Source organism: Nannospalax galili, unplaced genomic scaffold, assembly GCF_000622305.1.
Source record: "Nannospalax galili isolate Female #2095 unplaced genomic scaffold, S.galili_v1.0 scaffold788, whole genome shotgun sequence".
Classification (NCBI taxonomy): Eukaryota; Metazoa; Chordata; class Mammalia; order Rodentia; family Spalacidae; genus Nannospalax; species Nannospalax galili.
Genome location: NW_008359996.1, coordinates 508,356 through 525,289, shown reverse-complemented (window position 1 = coordinate 525,289; position 16,934 = coordinate 508,356). Strand labels below are relative to the sequence as shown.

Sequence of the window (16,934 nt, the reverse complement as noted above, 5' to 3'; positions counted from 1 at the left end):
TCAGTACGCTTTACTGATGATCTAGGGATAAACAGTGTGCTTACTGCGTGACCATCAGTTCAAGTCACTCACCCATGCTCGGCCCTCTTTTTTTTTTTTTTTTTTTTACAGGAGAAGTTGTTACTTTTAGCTGGATTATGAAGGATGAGATCTTTCTGTGCAGGGATGGGGTAAAATGTTTTCTGGTGGGCAAAACTATTTGTTAAATGTTCATAAAAACATAGGCTTCAGGTAAAGTTAACAGTTAAATGGAGGCAGCAAGAGGAGCATGACTAGAGAGGGGTTGGAAAGATGGGTTGGGCCTGTGCTGGGGATGTGGCTTAGGGGTAGAGTACCTGCCAAGCATGTCTAAGGCCCTGGGATTGAGCCTCAATACCATGAGAAAGACAAAAGAAAACAAAATAACAACAGAAAGGCAAAAATGGGTTGAGTCTAAGTCACCAAAGGCAGCTTTGTAGCCTGTGTGGATCCACTGGAACTTTGAAGCAGTTGGGGGCATTCTATCTTTCTTATTTGAAAGATTGATCTTCTTTTGGCAAGTATATGGAGGTGAGTGTGGGGATGAGCAGAGTGCAAGAAGGTGAGGGGCTGTGGAGACGGCTGTTAGAAAACTGCTAGCACAAGGACTTGAGTTTGATTGCCAGAACCCATGTGAACAAGCCAGGCGTGGTGGCGATACACTTGCTGCCCCAGGACCAGGGATGCATAGACAGGAGGATCCCTGGAGCTTGTGGCCAGTCACCCTGGCCTCATAGATGATCTCCAGATCAGTGAGAGACCTTTCTCCAATAAGGTGGACAGCTCCTGAGGTACCACACCCAAGGTTGTCCTGTGTCCTGCACACACACGCACACATATATATGCACACACTCTGACACACTTGTGCACACACACACAGACACACACACACAGAGGCACGGGCACACACACACAGAAGTGTAGGAAGATGATCTAGAAAGCTGGAACAGTATCCTGGGAGAGATTTGATAAAGGACCAAGGAAGTCGTTCTTTAATTCTTTTTCTGTATTTAACAGTAACAAGGGGGTTGGGTGTGGTAGTGCATGTCTGTAATTCTGGCATTTGGAAGATAGAGGCCTGGCAAGACTCTGTTTAAAAAAATCAAACAAAACAGGAAGATAGCCCCCGCTTCCCCCGGCAGAGACAGCTCAGCTCTCTCTGTGTCTGTGGTTTTGTTGATATTTCCCCTCAGTGCTAACAGCATTTGTCTACTTGTGTCTTTTCCACTCTTTTCTCTGCACAGAACAGAACTGTTTCACAGCAGCAATGGATCCAGAGAGAATGCCGTTAAGATCCTAGTTGTCATCACAGATGGAGAAAAGTTTGGTGATCCCTTGGATTATGAAGATGTCATCCCTCAGGCGGACAGAAAGGGGATCATTCGCTATGTCATTGGGGTAGGAAATGTGGTTCTTGGGCCTGATGCATCTGTGGAGATTCTATTTTGATATGCCTTCTCTTCAATTTGCAAATACTGATAAAATTAAATTAAAGGGATAGATTAAATAAAATTAAAGGGAGGCAAGAGCCATTGCTAGCCCCTATACACTGCTATCACATATCTATTGTCACAGCAATGCTCTGTGTGTGTGACAAACGAGCCTCGAATTGAGTGTCTTAAAACAGTAAACCAGCTTGTAGTTTGGCAGATAGTTTTCGTGGTCTCAGCAGGGCTCACTTAGCTACAATCAGCCCCCGGGCATTTGTCAGCCCTCCTGATCTTTCCTGCACGCTTTACATTTCCAGTTTCCAGTTAGTTTGTCTGTTAGACAGATGGCCTTGCTGTGAACAAATGGGGTGCTTGATTCTTCTGCTCCCTGAGTCTCTTTCTTCAGCTGGACAGCCCGGGCATGACCTTATGATGAGTGCAAAGGAGCAAGGTAGTGGAAATGTTGCGGGGCTTTTTGCAAACTTCTGTTTGTATCACGTTTGATAATCATGGGCTGATCCACAGACAATAAGAGGGGCAGCATAGTACTTCAAGAGTAGATGGCTATGGTAAAATTTAGGAGAAAGACTTGGGTACAGAAGGCGGTAAAGTGTTAGGATCACCAGTGTAAGCCAACTTCCACAGCACCTTGTATGACATAGAAAAAGGTATCATGGCTGGGTGTGGTGGTGTATGCTTTTAATCCCAGTACTAGGGAGGCAGAGGCAGACTCTGTGTTTGTGGTCAGCCTGGTTTATCTACATAGTGAGTTCCAGGACAGTCAGGGTTACATAACGAAACCTGTCTTAAAAGAAAAAAGGTATCATGACTATCATGAATGTACAACTTGGCATAGGGAAAACCTCCATATATAAAAAGTTTTCTCTTTCTCTGGGGGTGTTAGCCCCCTACCAGGAGGACTAGTGTAACAAATGTATCAAAAGTTGTGTACCAAATTGCTCCCTGGGCTATGTAAAACCTGTCCAACCACAATTGGCAGCTCGTCTTCTAGTAAGCTCTCTCCTTTGACAGATTTCAGATTCCTTCTTTAAGCCATTTCTTTGCTAGGTGATAGGGCTGTCCCCCTGAGAATATATAACTTAGCTTTTGCTTCTTGGTGACAGGTGGGAGATGCCTTCAACAATGACAGATCCCGCAAAGAGCTTAATACCATTGCTTCTAAGCCAGCTCGTGATCATGTGTTTCGAGTGAATAACTTTGAAGCTCTGAAGACCATTCAGAACCAACTTCAGGAAAAGATCTTTGCAATTGAGGGTGAGCCAGGCATTTGTGTTCCCAGAAGTGCCCTTGATGTAGACTAGCTTTTCTCATTTAGCGTTTTGACTCTTGGCATCAGTTCTTTCCCAGCCGTTTGGGCCTTACTTTGTTCATTCCTCTGAACTAATCACAGTTGGACTTTGTAGTTCTAGGCTCTAGGATGATAAACTGTAGTGTGATGGAGTCACGTCCTACACAGCATTTTCCCAAGGATTCACGAGTTGCCAGCATTGTTTGTTTGCTGTACTGTTGTGTCTTCTTTGCCCAGACTAGTAGTGCCTGGTACGTAGAAAGTGTCCAGTGAGGGTTTATTGAATAAGTTACAAATTAGGGTATTTCTATTTTCTTTTTTGAGATAGGGTTTTTGAGATAGGGTCTCACCTTGTAGCCCAGTATGGCTTCGAACTCTTGGAAATCTTCTTGCCTCAGCGTCTTGATTGCTGGGATTACAGGTATGTACAGGTAACAGATGACCAAATTAGGGCATTTTCTATGTAATCTATACCTATGACTTCTTTGGAAAAGCTGGGGGATTAGACACCTTGAGGACCATATTCTCCCTTGACAAAAGGCAGAGGGTTGCCACCCATCCCTCTAAGGCTCACATGCTTCCCAGATTACCACTAGAGTGTCATTTTCTCTGAGAGCATTTGTGTTTCTGAGCGTTTGGCCTGTGCTTGTCTGGTTTCTTTAATGCATTCTCTCCTTTTCAGGTACTCAGACAGGAAGCACCAGCTCCTTTGAGCATGAGATGTCTCAGGAAGGCTTCAGTGCTGCCATCACCTCAGTAAGTGGGAGTGAAGATGGGGCACTAAAAGAGAGCCGAGGCCCAAGGGTCTGGGGGCTTCTCTGATGGGGTCTTGTGGGGAGGTTACTTTTGATATGCAGTTGTCTTTCTTTCTTTTTTCCTTTAAATCCTCTTCTGTCCCTTTTCCCAGCATGGTCCCTTGCTGGGCTCTGTGGGGAGCTTTGACTGGGCAGGTGGAGCCTTTCTATATACGTCAAAGGATAAAGCCACCTTCATCAACATGACCAGAATGGATTCAGACATGAATGATGCTTATCTGGGTAAGTGGGGAGGGCAGGAGTTTCTCAACTAGCTTAGGTGCTACTGGACCTTTTGTAGGCCCTTGGGATAGCTGTAAAGATAAAAATAATGCAAATTTAATTTTAGTTGTGTTGACAAACAGGAACACAGCTGCCCCAACCCACCAGGCCTGGGGCAGCCCCACCGAACACTCAAGGACAGACCTGCATAGTGGAAGGGGGCCAGGTCTGCAGTGGAGAGCACTTTGCTTACTAGACTCTGTCTTTAGGTTATGCGTCTGCAGTCATCTTGAGGAACCGGGTCCCAAACCTGCTTTTAGGGGCACCTCGATATCAGCACACTGGCCTGGTGGTGATGTTCAGAGAGAATGCTGGTGCCTGGGAGCCCCACACTGATATCAAGGGCAGTCAGGTAAGTAGTGTATGAAGCATGAATGTGCAGAGGCACCCAGAGGCTGAGAGATTCTAGGATGGGCATTGCTGGGTGGCAATTCTCACCAGGCTTTAAGCTAGAGAATCCCAGGATCAGTTTTGCATTTGAGAATGTCTTTGGCTTTTCTTTCCTTTTTATGGTCTTGGGATTGAACCCAAGGCCTCGTGCATACCAGGCAAGTGCTCCACCACTGAGCTATATCCCTAGTCCTGCTCTCTGCTTTCCTAGCAATAAATAGCAGTGTTTGACCTGTGCAGAGCTCACTATGACTCTACCTGCTTCTGGAGCTTGCATTCAACCAGTACATAACCAATATAGACATATTAGATATTAAATATTGAAATAATTCCGTATCTGTTGATGGCCTGTGGAGCTAGCTCAGTCAGTAAAGTGCTCATGGTACAAGCATGAGGACCTGGATTTGATACCTGGAACCCACATAAAAAATGTGGCATGCTTGAAATCCCAGTACTGGGGAGGTGGAGATAGGCAGAGCCCTTGGGCTCCCTGGTCAGCCAGCGGGGTATACTTGGCAAGCTCCAGGCCAATGAGAGACCCTGTCTCAAGGAACAAGATGGACAGCTGCTGAGGAACGACACTGAAGGCTGACCTCTGGCCTCCATACATGGGTATACACATGTGCACGGGCACTCCCCATATACACAAAAATAACAAAATAATTCCCTATCTGTTAAATGGCTGTTTCTTTAAGATGTCCCAGATGGACAAACCGATGTTAAAGTTCATGTGGAACTATAAGAGACCCAGAATAATTATAGCGGTATTGAAAAAGAAGAACACTTCCAAATTCAAAATTTACAAATCAAGATGCGGTGTGGTGGTACATGAATGCAATCTCAGAACTCAAGAGGGTGAGGCAGGAGGATTGCCAGTTTAAGGTCAAGCTAGGCTACCTCATGAGTTCTAGGCCAACATGGGCTATATAGTTTGAGACCCAGTCTCAAAAGTAAAATAAAGCAACAACAAAAACTCACAAGTAGATTCAGATAAAAAGTATGTTAGCCAGGTGTGGTGGTGCACACCTTTAATCCCTGCACTCCTGGAGGCAGAGGCAGGCGGATCGCTGTGAGTTCAGCTGGGCCTACAGGGAGACCCTGTCTCAAAAAGACAAAAAAAAAAAAAAAAAAAAAAAAAAAAAAAAAAAAAAAAGCATGTTAATAGTCTTCAATGGATGGATGTAAGCTAGACTAATGGAATAACACTCACAAACACATGGTTTCTTTCTGCAGACAGGGCGATGCTCTGTAATTAGAGATTATGGCTACCAAACACGAATATACTAAATACTACTGAATTTTGTACTTTAAAATGGTAAATATATGTCATATAAACCTCATTTAAAAAGCTATTTTGAAGCAATCAAGGTAATTAATCATAAATAACAGATTATAAAATCATGTAGTCATCTTTAATAGATACAGAAATAGAACTTGATAAACTATAACATCTTTTCATGATTAATAAGTCTCAGTGAGCAGGGAGTGGTGGCACACACCTTTAATCCCAGCACTCAGGAGGCGGAGACAGGTGGATCTCTGAGTTCAAGGCCAGCCTGGTCTACATAGTGAGTTCCAGGACAGCTGGGGCTAAAAGACCAAAAAAAAAAAAAAAAAAAAAAGTATAAGGAATTATGCACACAAGGACAAGACCCGACATTGAAAAGATTCTTATAAAAAAACACACAGGCATACACACAAATAAATAAAAAAAAAAAAAAAAAAAAAAAAAAAAAAGTCTCAGTGAATTAGGCACTGAGGAGAATGTCCTCAATTTGAAAGTGTCATTTACAAAAAATCTCCATCTGACATTGTTCTTAAAAGTGGAAGAGAGGGGCTAGAGAGACAGCTCAGTGGTTAAGAACACGGGCTGTTCTTGCAGAAGACCTGGGTTTGTTTCCCAGTACCCACATGGTGGCTCATCACCTCAGTTAATTCCAGTTCTGGGGGATCTGATGCCATCTTCTGGCCTCCATGAGCAATGCGTGCACATGATGCACTTAAGCCAAGCAAAACACTCATATACATAAAAATAAACATAAATGAATGTTTTTAAAAAGTAGACGAGAATGTTACAGTTGGAAACAAGGGAAGACTATCTACCTAATTATTTTTAGTCAGCACCATACTGGAAGATCTACGCAACAGAACAAGAAAAAGAGCCTGTAAATCGTAAAGAAAGTTATAAAACTATATTTGCTGATAACACGACAGCATGGGAAGCCCCAAAGAATGCAGAAAAATTTACTAGAACTAATATGTTATTTTAATAAGGTCTTAGAATAAGATAGACATATAACCAGTTATAATCAATAAAGAAATAAGCAGATAATTACCATAGATTGTAAGGTTCATTATGGTTAATTGAGGGACTCAATGCAATAAAGATTCTGGAGATGCTCAGTGGGTAAAGTGCTTGCTGCATAAGCACATGGACCTGAGTTTGGATCTATAGCTCACAAGTAAAAAACTGGGCGTGGCAGTGCACACCTGTAGTCCTAGTGCTGAGAGGTGGAGACAGGAGGATCCTGGGGAATCTCTGGCCAGCCAGTCTAGCCAATCATGAGTTCTAGGCTCAGTAAGAGATGCTGTCTCAAAAGATAGGGTGGAGAGCAATAGAGGAAGATGCCTGATGTCCATCTCTGATCTCCACACAGGCAGGCCTGGGTACACACACACACACACACACACACACACACACACACACACACACACACACACACACACACACACACGCACACACACACACACACACACTCGCACACACACACACATACACACACACACGCACACACACACACACACACACTCCAAAAGCAAAGCAAAGCAAAACAAAACAAAAACTAAAAAAAAATTCTGGAATTTTTTAGAATTAACAAGAAAATTCTAAAATTTATATGGAAAAGAAAACAAGAATATTCAAGAGTTTTACAAAGATTTCAGATAAACACCTCAAGGTGTTTCCTGGAAGACTCACCCATTACCTGATTTCAATCTTTCTATAATGTTACAGTAATTAGACATTTTGGCAGTGGCAAAAGATAGCCACACACATCACTGGAATGGACTAGCCCTGAAGTAGCTGGGCATATCATGTACACCCAACACTCAGGAGGCTAAGGCAGGAAGGATGCAAGTACTAGGCCAGCCTAAGCTACATAGAAAGATCCTGTCTCAAAAACCAGTCAGCTAAGCAAGCAAGCAAAATCATCCTCAAGTAGACAGACATGTGTATGATCAACTGATTTTCCTTTTTAATCCCCCTCAGTTTTATTAAGGTTTAATTGGTAGATAAAAAGAATGCAGATTTATGGTGTAAAATGTGTTTTGATATATGTATATACTGTGCAATGATTAAATCAAGTTAATTACCATATCCATCAATTTACATATTTATTTTTTTGTGATGAGAACATTAAAATATGCTCTCTTAGAAATTCTCAAGTACACAGCACATTGTTAACCTTAGTATGCAATAGATCAACAGAACTTACTGAGCATAAATGAAATTTGTATTTTGACCAACATCTCCCATCTCCTCCCTAATCTTCAGCCTCTCGCAACCATCACTCTAATGTCTGCTTCTGTGAGTTTGACATCTTTAGATTCTACACATAAGTGAGATCATGCAGCATTTGTCTTTCTTTGTATATTTCTCTTAGCACAGTATCCACTGGATTCTTCCATGTTATCTTGTTTCCATCTTACTTTCCTTCTTTTTAAATATTAAAAAAATTATTTATTTTTTATTTTATGTGTGTGAGTGTATTGCCTGCCCATGTGTAAGTACACCTACACATAGGTGAGCAAGATTGAGGGCATCAGATTCCCTGGAACTGGAGTTAGGGATGAGTGTTAGCCACCACATGGGTGCTGAGATTCAAACCCAGGTCCTCTGCAAGAATAGCCAGTACTCTTAACCACTGAGCCATCTCTCTAGCCCCTATTTATTTTATTTTTATTTAATGTGTATAAGTGTTTTGCCTGCATGTGTTAAGTGCATCCATGCTGTGCAATACCCATGGAGGCCAGAAGAGGGCATTGGATCCCCTGGAACTGGAGTTACAGATGTTAGCTGCTATATGGGGTGCTGAGAACTGAACCTAGGTCCTCTGCAAGAACAGCCAGTGCTCTTAACTGCTGAGCCATCTCTGCTATGTATTGTTTTTTCAAAGATAAAGGTTGAAACTGCTTCGTGTGGTGGTGCGTGTCTTTAATCCCAGAACTCAGGAGGGTGAGGCAGGTAGACATCTATGAGTTCCAGGCTAGCTAAGGCCGCATAGTGAGACCCTGCTTGGAAAAAATTTGATATTAATTTATTTTCTATAACTTATTTTTATTTAATGGACACGTAGTAACTATACATATATACTGATTACAATGTGATATTTGATATATGTATGTAATATGTAATGACCAAGTCAGTGTAATTAGCCTCTTACCTTAAACATCTCCATTTGTGCTGTGAATATTTAAAAAAAAAATCTCTTTTTTAGTTATTTTGAAATATACAGTAAATTCTTGCTAACTGTAGTCATCCTACTGTGTCATAGAATATTGGATCTTATTCCTTATAGTTATATTTCAGTACCTGCCACCGTCCTCTCTGTTTCTCCCTTATCCTGCCCCTCTGTTTCTGGTGACCCCTGTCTAGTCTCTACTTCTATGAGATCAAATTTTTAGATTCCAAATATATGAGAGGACATGTGCTGTTTCTTTCTGTGCCTGATTTAGTTCATGTTGCTGAGCTGACAGGTTAACATTCCACTGCATTTGCCACATTTTACTTATGCATTCAGTCACTGATGGACTCCAAAGTTGATTCCATATATCTTGGCTGTTTTAAATTGTGCTACAAGAAACTTTGGAGTGTATAACGTCTCTTTAAAATAATGGGGCTGGAGAGATGACTCAGGGGTTAAGAGCACTGGTTGCTGTTGCAGAAGACCTGGGTTCAAATCCTAGTATCTGCATGTTGGCTGACAACCACCTGCAACTCCAGTTCCAAGGAATCCAACACCCTCTTCTGGCCTCTGGCCACTGCACAATATGGGTGCACTCACATACATGCAGGCATAGCACATTAAATAAATAATAAAAAACCGCATCCCACTCTAAAAAGTACTTCTTTTTCTTTGAATATATTTTACTTATTGCACTTGAAAGCCTTAAAACCCAGTGTAATTGTGTTTCATTTGTGAAGCAACAGGTAAAGATATTCTTAATAAATCTACACTCTCCATGACCCTAAGCCCCCCTATGGGTTTTTCTTATGCATGTGTCAGAGCAGAGCTACGGCTTTAAGAATAATAGGCACATATGATGCATGTCCTATGGCTTTAAGAACATAACACTTTCACCTGTGAACTTTCACAGCATCACCAGTTCTGGTGGAGTGGCTCTAAAAATGTTCACTCTTAAAAATTATTTTATTATTAGCATTATTATTTAATGCATATTTTTATTAAATTTTGGGCATTTTATACAAAACATCTTTTTGTTTTTTGTCTTTTTGAAACAGGGCCTCCCTGTAGCCCTAGCTGGTTTGGAACTCACTATGTAGACCAGATTGCCTCAAACTCACAGAGATCCGCCTGCCTCTGCCTCCTGAGTGCTGGGACTAAAGGTGTGTGCCACCATGCCCTCCCATGCAAAACATCTTAATTGTCTTTATATCCCCTACCCCATCTGCACCCCCCAATAGCCCCCGACCCCAGGTTTCATGCATTTTGTCATACATGTTAAGGCCTATTGGGTTAAGTTAGTGTCCCCAGATCTCTCTCAGTTCAAGCTCACCTGCTGGGGTCTAGTCAGCCTATCTAGAGTCCCTCCCTTAAAGATCAACTATCTCTCACCTAGCAGTAATCAACTGCCAATAGCTCTTTGGCTAAGGTTGGGGCCTGCTGCCCATTTCCCCAGTTCTATGTTTTTTTTTTTGTCTGCTTGAGTTTGCATGGGTCTTGTGCATGCTGTCACCATTGCTGTAGGTTCATATGAGCAGGTCTCAGGAGTCTGTAGGACTCTATTTCCATATGGTCATGCACCATCCATGACTCTTACAATCATTCCACCCCCTCTTTTGCCCTGGGTGGGTGAAGTTTAATGTAGGAGTCTTGTCCAAGGACCTGCACTCTGCAGACTGTTATTATCTACACTTTGGCTGGTTGTGGCCTTTCGTGTTCATCACCCTCTTTTGCATGAGGAAGGTTTGCTGATGAGAGTTGAGAGATGCATCAGTGTTCTCTTTACGCCTTGTTTCCCTGTGTTCCGTGAACCTTAGGTGTGGAGGTTCCATTGTAGATGTATCACTTAGGGTTGAGTATCTCACAGACGCTTGTTCTCTGTGTGTGACCGGTTACGGAGCTCTGTAATAGTCTCCATATGTGCAAAAGAACCTTCTTTGGTGAGCGGTGTCTCATACTTGTCTGTAAATATGAGGATCTGTATTTATCATATACTAAGAAATTACATCTGTCTAGGGATGTGACAGACTTAGGGTTTCTCTAAAATCTGTAAGTCCATGTGTATCTGGCTATGTTTACAGTGCCATACATGAGTTTCCTCCTACTGAGTGGGTTTTAAGTCCAACTGGGTAGCTGTTGATAAAAGTGCCAACTACTGTGCCAATACAATTTGCTGGGCTGCTCAGGGTGTGGTCGTTAGGCTTTAAAGCTGGGCTGGACCATTGATTGATGCTGTCCCTTAGCAGCTTGCTTAGTGTCTTCCAGAATTATGAGAGCTAGTCTTCAGGGCGGCTTCCAGGTCAGTTCCAGCTCCATTGCTCCAGCCAAGTTCTGTGTCTGGAGTGTGTTTTGTCTTCAGGAGTAGGAACTTACCTTCAAGTTCTGGGAGATAACCAAGGACTGTGGCAATAGCCTGTGTAATTTTCAGAGGTTCTTGGACTGCCTTGATCAACAGCTTGAAGGGAGGCTTCTCCTGTCTGGCGCTGTTTCTCATTGTACAGCCTTCAGCTACACACAGGCACTTTTGTACAGATACTGCGTGTGTATTTTTCAGTAGACGGTTGAGCTAATGTGTTTCCCTCTGGTTTTTAATACCAGCTAAGCGTTGTTTATCTCTCATCTCTCTCTTCCTGTCTAACCCTCCTTCTTCCCTCCCCAGTTAAAGTACGTACCTTAATTTCCCCCTTGATAGTATCTGTGTCCTATGATCTCCCCTCTCTTGGGTTCCTTCTTCCCCTTTACCCCCATGGTTTCTTGTATAACCGTCCCTCTTCCCCTTCCAGTTAAATATCCCTATTTTATGATTTCTCCGTTAGTAACACCTGTCTCCTACTATCCCATTTTCTCAGGGTCCTTATTTCTCTTTACTTCCCTTGTTCCTTTCCATTTTCCTGGCTCCTGAAGTTACATCAGGATATATGTATATACATATAAGAATTTGGTGCTAAGATCCACAAATGACGGAGAACATATGTCATTTGTTTTTCTGAGTCTGTGCTACTTCACTTAATATGACAGTTTCTAGTTCCATCTATTTACCTGCAAATTTCATGATTTCATCTGTTGTCACTGCTGAGTAGAACTCCATTGTGTAAATGAACCACATTTTCATTATCCATTCATCAGTTGAAGAACACTTAGGTTACTTCCACTTCTTAGCTACTGTGAAAAGAGCAGCAACAAACATGGATGCTTAAGAATCTCTGCAGTAGGATGAATCCAAGGAGTGGTAAAACTGGATCATATGGTAGTTTCATTTTTAGTTTTTTAAGAGTTCTCCACACTGCTTTCTGTAGGGGTTTCATGAGTTTGCAATCCCACCAGCAGTGGATGAGTGTTCCCCTTTCCCCACATCCTTGCCAGCATTTGGTGTCATTTGTTCTCTTGATCTTAGCCAGCCTGACTGAGGTAAGATGATATCTTAAGGTGATTTTAATTTGCATTTCCTTAATTACTAATGATGTTGAACACTTTTTAAGGTGTTTCTTAGCCATTTAAAAATTATTTTTATTTTATATGTATGAGTATATTGCCTGCACCCATGTCGTGCAGTGCCTGTGGAGGTCAGAAGAGGGTGTCCGATCCCCTGAAACTTCCTGCAGCTACGGATGGTTGTTAGCTGCCATGTGGGTGCTGGACTCGAACCTGAGTCCTCTGCAAGAGCAGCCAGTGCTCTTAACCACTGAGCAATCTCTCCAACCCCTTCTTAACCATTTTTATTTTTATTTCTTCTTTTGAGAACACTCTGTTCAGATCCATAGCCCCTCTTTTAATTAGGTCATTTGTTTTCTTGATTCCTCCTTTTTTTTTTGAGTTCTTTATATAGTCTGGATATTAATCCTCTGTCAGATGTATAGCAGGTGAAGATTTTTCTCCCACTCTGTGGGTTTTCTCTTCACTTTCTTGGTTGTTTCTTTTACTGTACAGAAGCCTTTTAGTTTAATGAGATCCCAGTTGTTGATTGCTGACCTTAATTCCTGAGCAACTGATGTCTGATTTAGAAAGTCCTTTCCTGCACCTATATCCTGTAAGGTACTACCTGTGTTTTCTTCTAACAGTTTCAGAATTTCAGGTTTCACACTGAGGTCTTTGATTCATTTGTGCAGGGTGATAGATAAAGGTCTAGTTTTATTCTTCTACAGGTGGAGATGCAGTTTTGCCAGCATAATTTGTTGAAGATGCTGTCTTTCTTCCAGTGTGTGTTCTTGGCACCTTTGTCAAATATCAGATGACCAAAACTGCCTGCACTCATGTTTGGGTCTTCAATTATGCTCCATTGATCTATGTGTCTGTTTTTGTGCTATTTTTATGACTATAGCTCTGTAATATAGTTTGAGATCTGGTATGGTGACTCCCCCAGCATTGCTCTTTGTGCTCAGGGTTGCTTTGGCTGTCTGAGGTCTTTTGTGATTCTTACGAATTTTAGGACGTTTTTTCTAAATCCTTGAAGACTGTAATGTGGATTTTGATTGGGATTGCATTGAATCTATAGATTGCTTTTGAGAGGATGGTCATTTTCACAATATTAATTATTCCAAACCATGAGCATAGGCGATCTTTCCATTTCTTGGTATCTTCCTCAATCTTTTCAAAAATTTAAATTTTTCATTGTAGAACTCTTTAATGTCTTTGGTAAGGTATGTTCCTAGATATTTTGTTTTATTTTTTGAGGTTATTGTGAATGGGAGGATTTCCATGAACTCTTCCTCTGATTGCTTGTTATTGGTAGGTAGAAAGATTTTTTTGTAAATTGATTTTGTAACCTGCCACTTTGCTGAAAGTGTTGATCATTGCTAGGAGTTTTCTGGGGGAAATTTTGGGATCTCTTATGTATAATATCATATCATCTGCAAATAGGGATAATTTGACCTCTTCTTTTCCATTTAGTACTCCTTTAATTTCCTTCTGTTGTCTTATTGCTCTAGTAAGAGTTTCAAGCACTACATTGAAAAGAAGTGGAGATAGTGGGCATCCTTGTCTGGTTCCTGGTTTAATGGGAATGCTTCCAGTTTTTCTCCATTTAGAATGATGTTAGCTGTGGCTTTGTTGTATTTGTTTATTGTATAGAGCTTCAATTATGTTGAGGTATGTCCCTCCAGTTCAATTCCCTCTAGGACTTTTAATGTGAATGCATGTTGGATTTTGTCAAAGGCTTTTTCTGCATCTATTGAGATGACCATGTGATTTTTGTCTTTAAGTCCATTTATATGATTTATTACATTTAGTTGAATTACGTATATTGAACCATCCCTGCATCTCTGGAATAAAGCTGACTTGATCACGGTAGATGATCTTTAGTTGTATGTCTGTATGTGATTTGCAACTGTTTTGCTGATAAGTTTTGCATGTATGTTCATTAGGGATATGGGTCTATAGCTTTATTTTCTGTTCTGTCTTTATCTGGTTTTGGTATTAGAGTACTACTGGCTTCACGGAAGGAGTTTAGGAGTTCTCCCTCTGTTTCTATCTTTTTGAATGATTTAAGTAGTATTGGTTGTAAATCGTCTTTAAATGTCTGGTAGAATTCTGCTGTGAATCCCTTTGGGCCTCGGCTTTTTTCAGTTGGGAGATTTTATATTGCTGTTTCAATTTCTTTATTTGTTCTAGGTCTGTTTAAGCTATTCATCTCTTCTTGGTTTAGCTTCAATGGTTTCCTTGAATTTAGAAGTTCATCCATTTCTTTTAGGTTTTCAAATTTAATAGAGTATAGGTTTTTAAAGTATTCCCTTGTTATGTTCTGGGACTTTTTGGTGTCTTTTGTGATGTTTCCACTTTCATCTCTGATTTTGTTGGTTTAGATTTGCTCTTTCTCTCTTTTTGTTAAATGGGCTAAGGGTTTGTCTATCTATTCAAAGAACTTGCTCTTAGATTCGTTGATTCTTTGTATTGTTTTCTTTGTTTCTATTTCACTAATTTCTGTTCTGATTTTTGTTTCTTCTTGTCTCCTGGGTTTGGGTTTCCTTTGTTCTTGCCTTTCCAGAGTCTTGAGTTGTATTATTAAGTCATTTATATGTGCTCTTTCTGATTATTTAAATATAGGCACTTTGAGCTATAAACTTCCCTCTTATGACTGCTTTTACAGTGTCCCAGAGGTTTTGTTGTGTTGTATGATAATTTTCACTTAGTTCTAGGAATATTTTTATTTCTTCCTTAATTTCTTCTTTGACCCATTCATCATTCAGGAGTGAGTTATTTAATCTCTATGAGTTTATGTAGTTACTAGAGCATCTTTCAGTGTTGATTTTAAGCTTTATTGTGCTGTAGTTTGATAGAATGCATGGAATTATTTCAATTTTTTGTATTTATTGAGGTTTATTTCAGGCCACAGTAGGTTGTCAATTTTAGAGAAATGTTTATGGGCTGCTGAACAGGAAGTGTGTTCTTTGGTGCTTGGGCAGAATATTCGGCAGGTATCTCTTGGGTCTATTTGATGTATGGTATCATTTAATTCAGATGTCTCTGTGTTTACTCTTTGTCCAGTTGGCCTGTCTGTTGGAGACAGTGGAGTATCAATGTTACTCTATTATTACCGAGGTGGGGTTAATCTGTGTCTCAAAGTCCTATTTTGTTCTTTGAGTATATGTCCAGTCATAGGTTTCTGGATCATTTGGTAGTTCTCTTTTATTTTTTTTGGAAGAACCTTCATATTGTTTTGCATAATAATGGCACAATTTGCGTTTCTCCTAACACTAAATAAGAATTCCTTTTCCTCCATATCCTCCACATTGTTTATTTTTTAAAAATCTTTTTAGATAATAGTCATTGTTGCTATGACTATTGTGGTTTTAATTTGCCTTTCACTAATTATTAATGTTGAGAACTTTAAAAAATTATTTATTTAATAACCACATGATTAGAAAAAGCATTTCATTACAGCAGTAATATATTCAATAACAATCTCCAGAGCAAAGGTGCATCTCTTTCAAAATTGGCTGTAAGTTTTTAGGTTCACACTTGAATTAATACAGTTACACAACATTGAGCTCAGTATAAACCCAATAAGACATATAATTGAATGAGGTTTTAACCTTTAAAAAAGATCTCCATTTCATTTTAAAATATCCTGTTTCATACAGAAAAACTCATTTTAAATGCTACTAACACTTAGATGTTTGCACATGTGTCTCTAATCTCTGTGTATCTGATTATTACTAGTCACAGTCGGTTACTTTCTGAGATCCTTGGCACCTGAGCATGGATACAAAATCATCAGGTAGATTTCAATGGTAATGTTTTTATCTCTACTAATTAACATGAAACAAATTTTTTGTTTCTTCCTCAAGTGTAACTCATTTTTTAAATTTGTTGATTTTTTGTGTGTATTTCATACAGAACATTCGAAACAATCTTATTCATCTATATACCCACATCCCAAATGGCACCCTCTCCTAGGGCCCCCTGCCCCGCCCACTGGAGCCCATATACTCTGTCATCCCTGTTACTGTCCACTGTGTTGTTGGCGCCCCCAGCTGTTCTCCAGTGCTTGTCCATCCACTATCTAGAGTCCCTTGTTTTAGGAAGATCAGCTCTTCCTCATCTAGCAGCAAGCAGTTGTCAATATTCCTTTAGATAAGATTGGGGTCTGCTCTTCATTTTCCCATATCTATGTTGGGTACTATCTGGGAGTCTCTTGGGCCACCCTGGACAACAACTCAAAGGAAGGTATCTCCTGTCTGGCATTGTTTCTTGTTATGTAGCCTTTAGCTATACACATGGATTCTTTGAAAGAATTATATTGATTCCTTTAATCTTTGGTTATACTTTCCTTTTGGGTGTTTAAGACCATACAGTTGGCCCAGATAAACCAATTTATTTTTACTCTTAAGGTCATTTGAGGATCTGTTCTTCAGGGGTCACATGGGCTTGGGAGGAGCCCCTGGCTCCTTTCTTTTACCAGTTCCATCTATGTGAAGATAAGTCAAAGGTCCTGCTTGATTGTGTCGACCATAGTTGGCTTCACTTGGAAGCATGGAGGGAATATTTCCTATGTGTTGACCCTCCTATTTGTAAACTGGACAATGGTTCAAGTCCAGTTGGTGGGTTCTCTATGGCCTCCTTGAGCAAGAGGACAGGTGACTCACCAAAGTTACAGGACATTGTGAGAGATCCTCATAGTTCCCTGGAACTTAGTTGACCTAGGAGGGCAAGGAACAAAAACTGTCCTTTATGTCCCTCTGACCAAATTATTATAGGCCTCAAAGTATGGCTGTTAAACATCCAAGAAGGTTAGTTCCACCAGTCTGGTACT

The 16,934-nt window shown here is 40.6% G+C and overlaps 1 protein-coding gene across 1 annotated transcript in view; it reads left to right on the top strand.

Annotated features, from left to right (window-relative positions):
- Itgam (integrin subunit alpha M) overlaps nt 1-16,934 on the top strand; it is a 79,168-nt gene that overhangs the window by 21,815 nt on the left and 40,419 nt on the right. Inside the window, exons 8-12 of the mRNA XM_008823789.2 lie at nt 1,263-1,416; nt 2,573-2,723; nt 3,440-3,513; nt 3,665-3,794; nt 4,043-4,185. Coding sequence (XP_008822011.1) covers nt 1,263-1,416; nt 2,573-2,723; nt 3,440-3,513; nt 3,665-3,794; nt 4,043-4,185 — 652 coding nt within the window. The remainder of the gene's footprint in view (nt 1-1,262; nt 1,417-2,572; nt 2,724-3,439; nt 3,514-3,664; nt 3,795-4,042; nt 4,186-16,934) is intronic.